This window comes from Capra hircus, chromosome 18 (assembly GCF_001704415.2).
Source record: "Capra hircus breed San Clemente chromosome 18, ASM170441v1, whole genome shotgun sequence".
NCBI classification, from domain to species: Eukaryota; Metazoa; Chordata; class Mammalia; order Artiodactyla; family Bovidae; genus Capra; species Capra hircus.
The window spans coordinates 51,202,636-51,215,837 of NC_030825.1; the positions used below are offsets into that span (position 1 = coordinate 51,202,636).

Consider the following 13,202-nt stretch of genomic DNA (forward strand, 5'->3'; position numbering starts at 1 on the left):
CCATTGCGTCTTTGGAGAGAGAGAGAGAGGTTTGGGAGAGAAAGAGGGAGGAGGGAAGGAAAGAGAGGTCATAGGTTAGTAGGTGTCATGATTTATATCCAATCCTTCTGGAGTCAGACAGATGAGGGTTTTGTGTTCCAGATTCAACTCTTACTCATTGAATCTTAGCTTCTCTTCAGCAAGATGAGGTCGTGATGATAAGAATGCCTGCCTCATAAGAGAGTTGTGAGGACTAGACAGTGTGTAGAGCTTGGTATACAGTAAGTGCTCATTAATACTCGATCTATTCATTCATTCAATGGTAACTTACTGGGCACCGTCTGTGTGCCCAGAAACATTCTAGGCATTGATGATATGGCATTAGACAGGGCACACACACAGAGAAGGAAATATTGGGTTGGTAAGAACTATGATTAAAATAAAGCGAGGTGATATTTTCAAGAGTGGTGGGAGCTACAAACCAGGGCTCTGTGACCACCTGGAGCAGTGGGATGGGGCAGGAGGGAGAGGGAGGTTCAAGAGGGAAGGGACATAGGTGGATCTACAACTGATTCATGTTGACATCCGGCAAAAACCAATGTAATGGTGTAAAATCATTGTCCTCTAATTAAAAATAAATATATATTTTTAAAAAGTGACAGGAGTTACTTGAAGCTACTTTAGAATGAGTGGTGAAGAAAAGGCTCCATCTTGCCTTGTTGCTGATCAGACACCCTGAAAGATGCCTGTGGAAGACATCAATGAGCGACAGGTATCAGTGCCAGAACTCAGAAGCAGGAGCAAGCTCAGCATGTTTGGGGAGCCCCAGGGAGCCTGGATCTGTGCCATCAAAGGATCTGTGTGAGTGGGTGGAGGTGTCACAGGGGTGATGGGCAACATCACATAGGCTCTGTCCACCATGGGGAAACTTCAGGTCTTACTCAGGGAGTAGGAGTGCTGGGTGGTTTGAAACAGGTTAGGGATATTAATTAATTTACATTTTAATCAGATCGCTCTGGTTTCAAGATAGGGTGGGGTGTGCAGTGAAAGGATTTTTGGGTAGCACAGGAAACGAAGTAAGCAGACCAGCAAGAGAGGTTTGCAGAGATCACTGTGAGAGTTTTCAATAAACTTAACCGTTTTATAATTTTAAGTCAACTTTTAAAATCAGTTTTTGAAATTGCAGTATCGTTGATTTACCAAGTTTTGCTGATTTCTGCTGTACCAAGTTTTGCTGATTTCTGCTGTACAGCAAAGTGATTCAGTTGTACATATACATGCATTCCTTTTTAAAAATCTTCTTTTCCATTATGGTTTATCTTGGGATATTGAGTATAGTACCCTGTGCTGTACAATAGGCCTTCATTGTCTATCCCTTCCATATGTGAAAGCTTGCATCTGCTCTGCCCAGCCTCCGCCTCCGATCACACGTCCTCCCCCTTGACAACAGCCAGTCTGTTCTCTGTGTCTGCGATTCTGTTTCTGGTTCTTAGGTATGTTAACTTGTGTCGTATTTGTCTCATTTGTGTCGCTTTTATTCCTTTACACTGTGTTACATAATTTAATTATTATTTCTTTGGCCGCGTTGTGCAGCATGCAGAATCTTAGTTCCCTGACTGCGTCATACTTCAGCTTCCACATATAAGTGGTATCTTGCTGCTTTGGTCTTTCTTCTTCTGTAAGTCAATTTGTAATTGAAGTTTAACCTTTAGGGTAAAGTACACAAATCCTAAGTGCTCAGTTCAGTGAATTTCTCAAATGAACATACTGATGGAGTTGACATACAGATATGTAACAACTTGTCTCATGCCCAGAAAACCTCCTTAAGTCCCCCTTCCAGTCACTGCTGCTGCTGCTAAGTCACTTTAGTCGTGTCCGACTCTGTGCGACCCCATAAGATGGCGCCTACCAGGCTCCCCCGTCCCTGGGATTCTCCAGGCAAGAACACTGGAGTGGGTTGCCATTTCCTTCTCCAATGCATGAAAGTGAAAAAAAGTGAAAGTGAAGTGAAGTCACTCAGTTGTGTCCTACTCTTCGCGACCCCATGGACTGCACCCTTCAGGCTCATCCGCCCATGGGATTTTCCAGGCAAGAGGACTGGAGTGGGGCGCCGTTGCCTTCTGCACTTCCAGTCACTACCCTCCTATTATTCTGACACTTAAGTTCCTGTTATCTGTTTCTGAATTTCATAGAAATACAATTATGACATATGAACTCTTCTGGGTCTAGTTGCTTTCACTCAATATTACATCTGTGAGTTTCATTCTTGATGTTGGTTGTAGAAGTGGTTTGTTCTTTTTCATGGTTGCATAGTAGTCCATAATATGACTTCATCACTAGCTGTTTATTCCCTATGTTGCGAGCATTTATTATAAGGCATCTATGAACCTCCTTGTTTTTTATTTTGCTGAGCACATGTATGCATTTTAGTTGAGTGTGTTTCTGGGAATGAAGTGGCTGAGTTACTCAGTATACCTGCCTCCAGCTTCAATAAATACTGTTGAGCTGTTGCCCCAGTGGCAAGACTTGATGTTATGACTTTTCAAATTTCATGATAACCCCCAGAAGGCCATCACTTTACCTTCATGCCTCCCAAGTGGGTGGGAGGTTCTCTGGGGAAATTGCCAGGAGGCAGGTGGGGTTGAAGGTGGGTCAGAAGAAGGATGATTTTTTTTAATATTATATTTATTTATTTTGCTTGTGCTAGGTCTTAGCTGCTCTTCACTGCAGCATGCAAATACTTAAGGGGATCCAGTTCCCTGAGCAGGGATTGAACATGGGCCCCTGCATTGGGAGCTCAGAGTCTTAGCCAGTGGACCACCAGGGAAGTTCCAAGAAGGATGATTCTTTAGTTGAGATGCCAGGGAGATCTCACCAGACTCAACTAATATCACCTGGGCTTGGGTGAAATTATTAATAGGAATATTTAACCATCTGTGATTCTTGGGGGGCTTTCCAGGTGGTGCTAGTGGTAAAGAACCCACCTGTCAATGCAGGAGATGTAAGAGACGTTGGTTCAATCCCTGGAGTCAGAAAGATCCCTTGGAGGAGAGCATGGCAACCCACTCCAGTATTCTTGCCTGGAGAATCCTATGGATAGAGGAGTCTGGCGGACTACGATCCACAGGATCGTAAAGAGTTGGACACGACTGAAGTGACTTAGCACACACACGCTGCTTAAGACACCAACCAAGCCAACCAGTGTGGACTGGGCTGGGTCTAATATCTATACAAGTGTCAATCACCCAATCTATATGCCAGTATCTAGTCACCAATCCATATGCAAGTGTTCTAATCACCAATCTATATACAAGTGTCTTAGGGCTTCCCTGGTGGCTCAGAAGGTAAAGAGTTTGCTTGCAATACAGGAGACCCAGGTTCGATCCCTGGTTTGGGAAGATCCCCTGGAGAAGGACATGGCAACCCACTCCAGTATTCTTGCCTGGAGAATTCCATGGATAGAGAAGTCTGACGGGCTACCGTCTATGGGTCGCAAAGAGTCAGAAACAACTGAGTGACTAACACACACACACACACACACACACACACACACGTGCTTTACTGGTTTAAAAGTGGAGATGGCGACAGAGGTGCATACCGACTAATAGCAACCCTGGCTGTGGGTGTGCTTGGCAGTTCCAACAGAAATATGGGGATGTCTTCACGGTGTACCTGGGGCCAAGGCCAGTGGTCATAATATGCGGGACAGAGGCCATTCGGGAGGCCCTGGTGGACCAGGCTGAGGTCTTCTCTGGCCGAGCGAAGATCGCCGTTGTTGACCCAGTTGTCCAGGGACACGGTAAGGGCCTCAGGGCCACTGGGAAGGGACAGGGGATAGAGGATGGGGATTGGGGAGGGTGAGGCTAGGGAAGGGAAGGGAAAGGGGTGGAGCGGGACCCAGAGTCTCCTTGAAAATTCCTTCTGCAACCCAAGCCTCTCCTAAACCCTAGGTGTTGTCTTTGCCAACGGGGAACGTTGGAAGGCCCTTCGGCGATTCTCTCTGGCCACCATGAGGGACTTCGGGATGGGAAAGCGGAGCGTGGAGGAGCGGATTCAGGAGGAGGCTCAGTGTCTGGTGGAGGAGCTGCGGAAATCCCAGGGTGAGCCCTGGGGCGGGGGTGGGCAGGAGAGAAACACGGGAAGCTGTGTGAGGAACTGTAGCCCAAAGACAGAGGGTATAGGTGGGCAGAGAGAGAGAGATGTAGAGACAGAGAGGAGACAGAGCTTGGGGAGACCGTCAGAGGAGCAGGGACAGAGAGAGGGGCGGAGAGATGGGGCAGAGGTGGGTAGGATGAGAAATGCAGGGGCAGGAGAGATACAGAAGTGTAGTGTCAAGAGGAACGCGAAGACGACTCAGACAGTAAATAGCACGTCAATTGCCTGTGTTCAAGGGAACCAGTTCATGGTTTGATTGCATCTGTCAAGGGCTAAAATGTGACTTCAATAAAAAGAAAGTAAAGAGAGAAAAAGAGAAAACCACAGACATTTTTTTTTTAAAGGACAAATTGTGTTTTCCTTTCTTTAGGTGAACAACTGGCAGTGAGCAAGGGGGCGCAGTCAGGGTTTTCTGCTCTTAGGAATTCAAGTGGGCACTTCCAGTGGTTTTAGGATTCCTCAGAAACGTGTGTCTGAGACATAGAGGTGACAAAATGCTTTCTTAAGAGATTTTGAGACACAAATGGAGAGTCTGGGAGGAAGAGGCAGAGCCACAGGGAGCTATAGAGGTATAAGGACGGAGGGACTCAGAAGAAAGACAAGAAGACACAGAGGGATTCAGATGGAGACACAGAGAGGAAGAAAGAGACAGGGATGCAGGGACCGAGGCAAAAAGAGAAGAGACTCAGAGAGGCAGGAAGGAACAACGGCAGAGAGAAGCTGAGGCACGAGATTAGAGAGAGACAGACAGGCTCAGGAAAGGGTGTACAAGGGAACAAGAGGCGATGGACAGAGGAGCCCCAGGGAGAGAGACTGCACTGAGCTGACACTCCTGGGTGCACAGCCCGCCCTCCCTCTGACTGGGGCGAGCTGGGCACATCTAGACATCAACAATCAAGTGCAGAACAGTTCCCCAAAGACCAGAGAACTCTAGAGATAGACAAAAAAGATGGGGGGCGGGCGGGACGGACAGTTAAGGGACCAGGAGAACAGAGCTATGTAAATGGCACATGCAATTGATTGAACACCTGCTCTGCACCTTCTTCACAGGACTGAGATGAGAATTTAATAAAATAATACGTGAAGTGCTTAGAATAGGGCCTGGCACAACTTCCAGGCTAGCAAGTGTTGGCTGTTATGATGCCAGTTGTTTTTTAAATTTATTTATTGTGACTGAGTGATAGAGGAGAGTCACACAGAGACAGGTCCCCAGGCATTTGAGTCTGTGCCCTGCGACCCACCCCTTTCCCTCTAGGAGCCCTCCAGGATCCCGTCTTCTACTTCCACTCCATCACCGCCAACATCATCTGCTCCATTGTCTTCGGAAAACGTTTTGACTACAGAGATCCTCAGTTCCTGAGGCTGCTGGAGTTGTTATTCCAATCTTTCGTGCTCATCAGCTCCTTGTCCCAGCCAGGTCTGAGAGGGCAGAGCTCAGGTGGACATCCAGGCAGGGGAGAGGGGTGATTTGCTTTTGTGAACTGGAAATGCAGCTTCCAGCCAGAAGAAGGGCAAAGACAACAGACAGAGACAGAGAGACAGGGACACAGAGACCTGGGGGAAGGGAGAGATGGTGAGACAGGACTGAGAGAGTAAGAGGAAGAAAGGGGAGTGACGGAGGAGGGAGAAACAGAGAGAGGAATCAAAGACACACACATGAGCATGCTCCTCGTTTAAAACAAAATGATAAAGTTTGTCTTTCCCAGTCAGCCTAGAAATGCCCCCATTGTGAAAAGTGAAAGTGCTAGTCCTCAGTCGTGTCTGACTCTTTGTGACCCCATGGACTGTAGCCTGCCAGGCTCCTCTGTCCATGCAGTTCTCCAGGCACGAATGCTGGAAGGGGTTGCCATTTTCTCCTCCAGGGGATCTTCCCGACCCAGGGACCTAACCCAGACCCCGGCATTGTAGGCAGATTCTTTACCTTCTGAGCCACCAGGGAAGCCCCACCGCTATTGTATGTTAGGTTAAAAAGTGAAACTTCAGAAAAGTCTGCCTGGCTGTTGTTCTCAACCGAGAGTGCAGGTCAGAGTGACAGGAATGAATATCGAAAATACAAATTCCCATGACATCCTAGTGGAGAGTCAGGCCTGGAAAATCTGGAAGGAGGTTCAGATGAGTACATGCAGAAGTCCGACATGGGGTTTCAATTTTCTCCTCTCACAGAGAACCACAGAGAGGGGAAAAGTCTGAAAGGAGATCTGCCAAACAGTTAACCATGTTATCTCTAGAAGGACAGGTGAAGGAGAAATTCCACAGCATAATTTATATTATCCTGCATTTTTTGCAACTGTTGACAACAAGTTAGATGTTACATTTCTCATTAGGCAAAGCAATAGACATATGCTCCCCAATAGTCAGCAGCTTCATTCTGTGTAAGCATCATGTTATCAACGCCTGACACACAAGGATGATGCAAGAGGTGGAAAGAGACAGAGAGAGGTTTGAGCAGAACAGATAAACCAGCTGGGGTAGGCAGGGACAGGGCAGAGGGTGGATGAGCGGGAGACCCACGGAGATGAGGAGAGGTGGAAAGGAGAGAGAGAGGTGGGCCGGAGACTAACAAGAAAACACAAGGAGGGGGCGAGATGCAGAAAGAGAAAAGTGAGGTCTCTTACACAGCGGGGACACACAAGCAGTGAGTGAGGGGCTCAGACACAGAGTAAGGGCCGGAGGGAGACAGAGGCAGAGACAGGGAGACCAAGACACCCCAGAGAGGCAGAGAGAGGCAGGAAAACAGAGATCCCTTGTGAAGGTACTGGGGGCCAGGAGGGCTGTCCCTCCCCTGACCGGCTAGCTCAACCCCAGAAGGGCCTCACAGCCCCTTCTCTCCTGCAGCTGTTCGAGCTCTACTCCAGCTTCTTGAAGCACTTTCCTGGCTCACACAGGCAAATCTACAAAAACCTGCAGGAAGTCAACGTCTTCATTGACCGCAGTGTGGAGAAGCACCGTGAGACCCTCGACCCCAGTGCCCCCCGGGATTTCATTGACTGCTACCTGCTCCGCATGGAAAAAGTGGGATTTGGGAGAGGCAATGGGGGTGGAAGGGAGGAGAACAAAAGATGCGGAGTGAGAAGGGACAGGAAAGGAGTGGAGCAGTGGCGGCAGGGAGAGGGGAGGGGAGATTCGTAAGGGGGCAGAGGGAGAGAGGAAAGAGTAGGGAGATGGTAGGGAGGAGACAGAGGTATGGAAATACAGGACAAGGGGGAAAACTGCAGCAGCTGGTGAAAAGAGTCGCAGAGGCAGAAAGAGACGGAGAGGAAGGGGGACAAACACGCCAAAGAGATGCGAGATGATTGAAACAGAGCAAGACAGAGCGAAGAGAGATTGAGACGGAGACTGAGAGACGGTGGACACACAGAGCATAGAGGAAAGGGGGAAGGGCCGGACGGTGTGAGACCCAGAACCAGGTGGAGGGGCCCGGAGAGAAGAGGTGAGGGCAGCAGGCCCCGCCTCCCCTGATGGGCGCCCCACCCACCCGGCTGCAGGACAAGTCCGACCCCCGCAGCCAGTTCGATCATCGGAACCTCATCATGTCTGCTCTGTCGCTGTTCTTTGCCGGCACGGAGACGACCAGCACCACGCTTCGCTATGGGTTCCTGCTCATGCTCAAATACCCACACATTGCAGGTGGGCAAGCTGGGGACAGACGCTGCGGAGGGGTTCTGAGCCCTTTGCAGGTACAGAAATGGGGCTAGAGGTCTTTGGTGAATGAGAGAGGCAGCATTCCCCTCTTATACCAGGAGCCCTGAAGGTTGTTTCTGTTTTTCTTCTTCACTTGACCCCTGACCAGGGATGGAATTTGCACCCCATGCTGTGGCAGTGTGCAGTCTTAACCACTGGACCAGGGAAGTTCCCCGAGCAGTGCAGGTCTTGAATGATCTACCCAACTAAGCCAGCCCTGTTGGTGAATGGATGAACGAAGAATCTGTCAATCTGGGGAGTTCCCTGGAGGTCCAGTGGTTAGGACCCAGTGCTTTCACTACCATGGCCCTGGGTTCAATCCCTGGTCAGGAAACTAAGATTTGGTGAGTAGCGCAGTGTAGCAGGAAAAAAAAAAAAAAATCTGTCCATCTGTTTTCCCACTATTTCTCCTATCACTTAAAGATCGACCCATCATTTATCCATCTGTCCTTTCAACTCATCAGTCAACCTGTGCGCTCAGATTCTTTCATCTATGACTCATCTAGGATGTATATATCCATGCTTTATTTGGACAGACTGGCTCATCTATTGATCATTTGAAACAGCGATTCGTTGAATGAACTGTTGGTCACTGAGTCGTCTGCTCCTTCATTCATGCGTCCATCTGTTTTTCTAAAATTGGTTACAGACCTTAATCCTTCCATCGCTTGTTTTTCACTCCATCCTCATCCATCTGTCTTTTCATTTGTTTGTTTAATAATTCACTCATTTATTCACCTTGATTCATACATCTGTCGTTCAGTCCCTCCTACCACCCACTCATTCCTCTGCTCACCTGTCCCTTTAAATAGACTCGTTCACATGTTCTTCCATGAACTTAGCCACCCAGCCATTCACACGAGTCATTGGTTCATCAAGTTCATTTATCTGTCTGTGGATCACTTAGTGATAAATTAACCTTTGATGAGTTAATAATGCATCCACTCATTAGCCTTCTCCCATTTACCAGTCTTTCCACTCATGAATTGATCTACCGATCGATCTACGATTGATGTACTCATGTATTTACCCAGCTGTTCATGGGTTAATCCACTGGTGTAACTTCACAGCTATATTCCTGAGGACCTAGCACAGTGCCTGTCTATAATATACACACAATAAATATTAGCTCACTTTCTACTCATCTTAGAGGAGGAACTTTGATAGGTTCATAGCCTTGAGTTCTTAGTCTGAAATTCTGAGCAAAAGTGGGCTGCACGTGTGTGCATGTGTTTGCTTGTGTATGTTGGGAGAGGATCCATAACATTCATTAGATACCAGCGGATGAGAAATCACAGTTTTCCCACTTCACCTCCTGCCACAAGCTTGTTACTCAGAGGGGTGTCAATGATCTAACAATTTCCTATAGGTTTTCTGGGCTCATTGGCCTGGAAATCAATGGACCAAGGTTCATAGAACATTGAACTGTGTTCCAGCATAGAAATATAAATGAGGTTCCCGGGTCCCATTCTTCTGTGCAGAGAGAGTCCTCAAGGAGATTGACCGGGTGATTGGCTCAGATCGCCCTCCAGCCCTGGATGACAGAGCCCAAATGCCATACACAGACGCAGTCATCCATGAGATTCAAAGATTTGCGGACCTTCTCCCCATTGGTGTGCCCCACATGGTCACTAAAGACACTCATTTCCGAGGGTACATCCTCCCCAAGGTACAGCACCTCACTGGGCTCCCATCTCTCCCTTGTGTGGGTCTCCTGGGTTCTCTCTCATCTGCCAGCCTTGACCTCTTTTTGGTTTTATCACTCACCCTTGGTTATATTATATTATAATATAATATATGTAGGGGTGGGTTGGAGGAGGAAATGATGATATCTTTCAATCTTGTGACCCTCCCTCAGGGCACAGAAGTCTATCCCATCCTGAGCTCTGCTCTCCACGACTCGCGTTACTTTGAGAAACCAGATGACTTCAACCCTGCCCACTTTCTGGATGCCAATGGGGCAGTGAAGAAAAATGATGCTTTTATGCCCTTCTCCATAGGTAAGCTGGGCCTGCATTCCAGAGTGCAGGTGCCGTGACCTCTTGAAGACAATCAAAGAGAGGTCTTTGTTCATTGAGCAGTTTATTTGTGCCAGTTGCTTTACCTGTATTAACTCATCTCATCTTCACGCCAATGCTAGAGGGGGCTTGAGAACCAAGATCATGTCCCAAAGGCGCAGCTCTGTAAGGGGCACAATTATACCTTTCTACACACAGGTATCAAATCTGTTGAGCACCACCATGAGCCAAACATTTCATCAGAGGTTGAAGATAACGCATCAGACAAGTCAGGAAGATTCACAGTTCCTGCCCCAGGAAGTTTACAGCCCAACAAGGGAGATAAGCACGGGTCATATGGTTACAGAAAAGTCTATAATTAAATGAATAAATGTTTCCGTGGGCTTAGAACTCCTTGACTAAAGTAAGTGCTCAGAGGCCAACTCTTATTCATGTAACGAATCATGATTATGACAACTGCTCTAATGGGGGCTTTGGGAACATCAAATAGGAAATACTGACTACTCCTGGTGGGTCGGTGAGGAAAAGCTTACCCTAAACAGTGTCTTCTAAGCTATGACATCATGAGGGAGTATCAACCAGCCACTGGAAGGCATGTTCTCTCAGAAGGAGAAGCAAGGGCAGAGCCTGAAGGTGGAGATGGCATGGCTCATCTGAGAAAGAACTCAGGAAGACTGGGATATGGGTTACAGAAGAGAAGGGCGAAGAAGAAGATAAGTGAAGAGGAACTAAAGAGCCGCTTGATGAGGGTGAAACGACGTTCAGAACATGAAGATCACGGCATCCAGTTCCATCACTTCATGGCCAAAAGATGGGGAGAAAGTGGAAACTGGTAGATTTCATTTTCTTGGGCTCCAAAATCACTGCAGATGATGATTGCAACCATGAAATTAAACGATGCTTGCTCCTTGGAAGAAGCCATGACAAACCTAGACTGTGTATTAAAAAGCAGAGACATCACTCTGCCGACAAAGATCCATATAGTCAAAGCTATGGCTTTTCATTAGTCATGTATGGATTTGACAGATGGACCATAAAGAAGGCTGAACACTGAAGAATTGATGCTTTTGAATTCTGGTGCTAGAGAAGACTCTTGAGAGTCCCTTGGACTGCAAGTAGATCAAACCAGTCAATCCTAAAGGAAATCAACCCTGAATATTCACTGGAAGGGCTGATGCTGAAGCTGAAGCTCCAATACTTTGGCCAGCTGATGAGAAGAACTGACTCATCTGAAAAGACCCTGATGTTGGGAAAGACTGAGGGCAGGAGAAGAGGGTGACAGAGGATGAGATGGCTGGATAGTATCACTGACTCAATGGACATGAGTTTGAGCAAACTCTCAGTGATGGTAAAGGATAGGGAGGCCTGGCGTGCTGCAGTCCATGGGGTCGCAAATAGCTGGACACGACTGAGAGACTGAACTGAACTGAACTGGTCAGGTCTTCTAAAAATTTTAGAAAACACTAACTTCTTTATCTTCAAAAGAGCCCTACTAGATAGGTACCATTCTTCCCATATTAGGTATGACAGACATGAAAATATTAAGTCAGAAATATGCACCAGTCTGTATGTGCAGGCAGATGAACACACACACACACACACACACACACACACGCACGCACAGAGTCAAGCATCCTTCCATTCTCTGGGGCCACAGAACTCTCTGGAAATTGAACAGAAGCTTACAAACTCTGTCCCAGAAAAAATGAGCAAGGTACATTCAGCCCACAATTGGCACTGGCTTTCAGAGAGTTTTGAAATCCTCTAAGAGTCTACTGTGACTACAGGTTAAAGGCTAATCCCACACAACTTTGTTGCAATGAACACAGGTGTCTGGGCTTTGGGGTGTGACATGGCAAAGTATGTGCATTGCCCCGATGCACACCGTGACCCGAGAGTCTGTGCCTCGTGTCCGCATTGTGAACCTCTGTTCTGTCCTCACAGGGAAGCGTATCTGTCTTGGCGAAGGCATCACCCGCACCGAATTATTCCTCTTCTTCACCACCATCCTCCAGAACTTCTCCGTGGCCAGCCCCGTGGCCCCTGAGGACATCGACCTTACTCCCCAGGAGAGTGGGGTGGGCAACGTGCCCCCAAAATACCAGATCCGGTTCCTGCCCCGTCAAAGGGGCTGAGGGAAGGTGATCAAGGATGCCAGGGTCATATGCGTCCCCACCTCTGCAAGAGAATGGTTCCTGAACCCTCTCCCTGTCTTCTTGCCTCTGGACAGGCTGTGCTGTGAGCCAGCATCCCTCCCCTCCATCGATGCCACCTCCATGGGAAAGTCCCATCTGCGTCTCACCTCCTTCCGTCCCTTTGCACTCTTCTAAACTCAAGGAGGTGTTTTCCTTTCACCTATTAATAGAATTCCACAAGTGATGTATACATATATATATATTTGGATAAATAAATGAGGCAAAGAATGAAAACTTGCCTCAGTATCTCTCGGCATTTCTGCCTCTGCACCAGAGCTTACCCAAGTGACTATTCCCCTCTTGAGAATAACCACAGCCTCCCTTTCTCCACATCTTGGGCTCCATGATCTGTGCATCCATGAGCTCACTTGAGTCCTTCCAGTAGCCCTATGCAGTGAGTACAATGATCATGCCCATTGTACAGATGAGTAAACAGAGGCCATGCAATGGCCAGCATGGTCTGAGGTGACCTGGCTAGTGAGTGGAGAAGCGAGACTCACACTCTGGGTCCCTGGCTCTTGAACCTAAACTCTTCACACAGCTCCTTTCTGTCCCCGAGATAGAGTTTAAAATGAAGATGAAGTTCATGTCTTGGAACTAACCAATCTCAAGTGTATAACGAGGTGGCACTTGGTTCATTCACAATCTTGGCTATCACCATCATCTAATTTCAAACATTTTCCTCACCCAGAGGAAAACCTGGTACACCTTAGTAGTCATTCCCCATTTTCCTTTGTGCTCAGCCCCTGGCAAAACCAAATGCTTGCTGTCTCCATGAACTTGCTATTCTGCACATTTCATATAAACGGATCATACAATGTGTGTTCCTTCATGTCTGGATTCTTTCACTTAGTGTGGTGTTTTTGAGGTACATCCATGTTGTAGACCATGGGTTACACAGAGTGGTCCTCTTTCTTATTTATCTTCCTGCTTCTCCCGCCTCCCTCCTCCCATGAAGGACCTCAGCCCATGGCCCCTGAGCTGTGTGGCTCTATACAAGGGTCTTGGATTCCCTGACATCCCCCCTCCAAAGCCCCGAGCTGCAAATAAACATCAGAAGCCTGACATTCCTGGGTCCGGTGGTGATCCCTGCCAGCGTACAGATAACTCATTGATTGTTAGATCACTGGAGATCATTCCAGAAGGTGAGAACTGCTTCATCTCAATGCTTGTT

General features: G+C 47.7%; 1 protein-coding gene across 1 annotated transcript; it reads left to right on the forward strand.

Moving 5' to 3' along the window:
* LOC108633257 (cytochrome P450 2B4-like) lies at nt 722-12,850 on the forward strand. The gene is made up of 9 exons (XM_018063179.1): nt 722-840; nt 3,558-3,778; nt 3,930-4,079; nt 5,390-5,540; nt 6,954-7,146; nt 7,620-7,761; nt 9,297-9,484; nt 9,674-9,815; nt 11,778-12,850. Exons 1-9 carry the CDS (start codon nt 722-724, stop codon nt 11,966-11,968), a joined length of 1,497 nt encoding a protein of 498 aa, XP_017918668.1. The 3' UTR covers nt 11,969-12,850.

Coding starts and splice junctions, on each gene's coding strand:
- LOC108633257 (XM_018063179.1), top strand. CDS start 722: ATGCCTGTGGAAGACATCAATGAGCGACAGGTATCAGTGCCAGAACTC. Junction 841..3,557: donor TGTGCCATCAAAGGATCTGT/GTGAGTGGGTGG, acceptor TTAAAAGTGGAG/ATGGCGACAGAGGTGCATAC. Junction 7,147..7,619: donor ACCTGCTCCGCATGGAAAAA/GTGGGATTTGGG, acceptor ACCCGGCTGCAG/GACAAGTCCGACCCCCGCAG.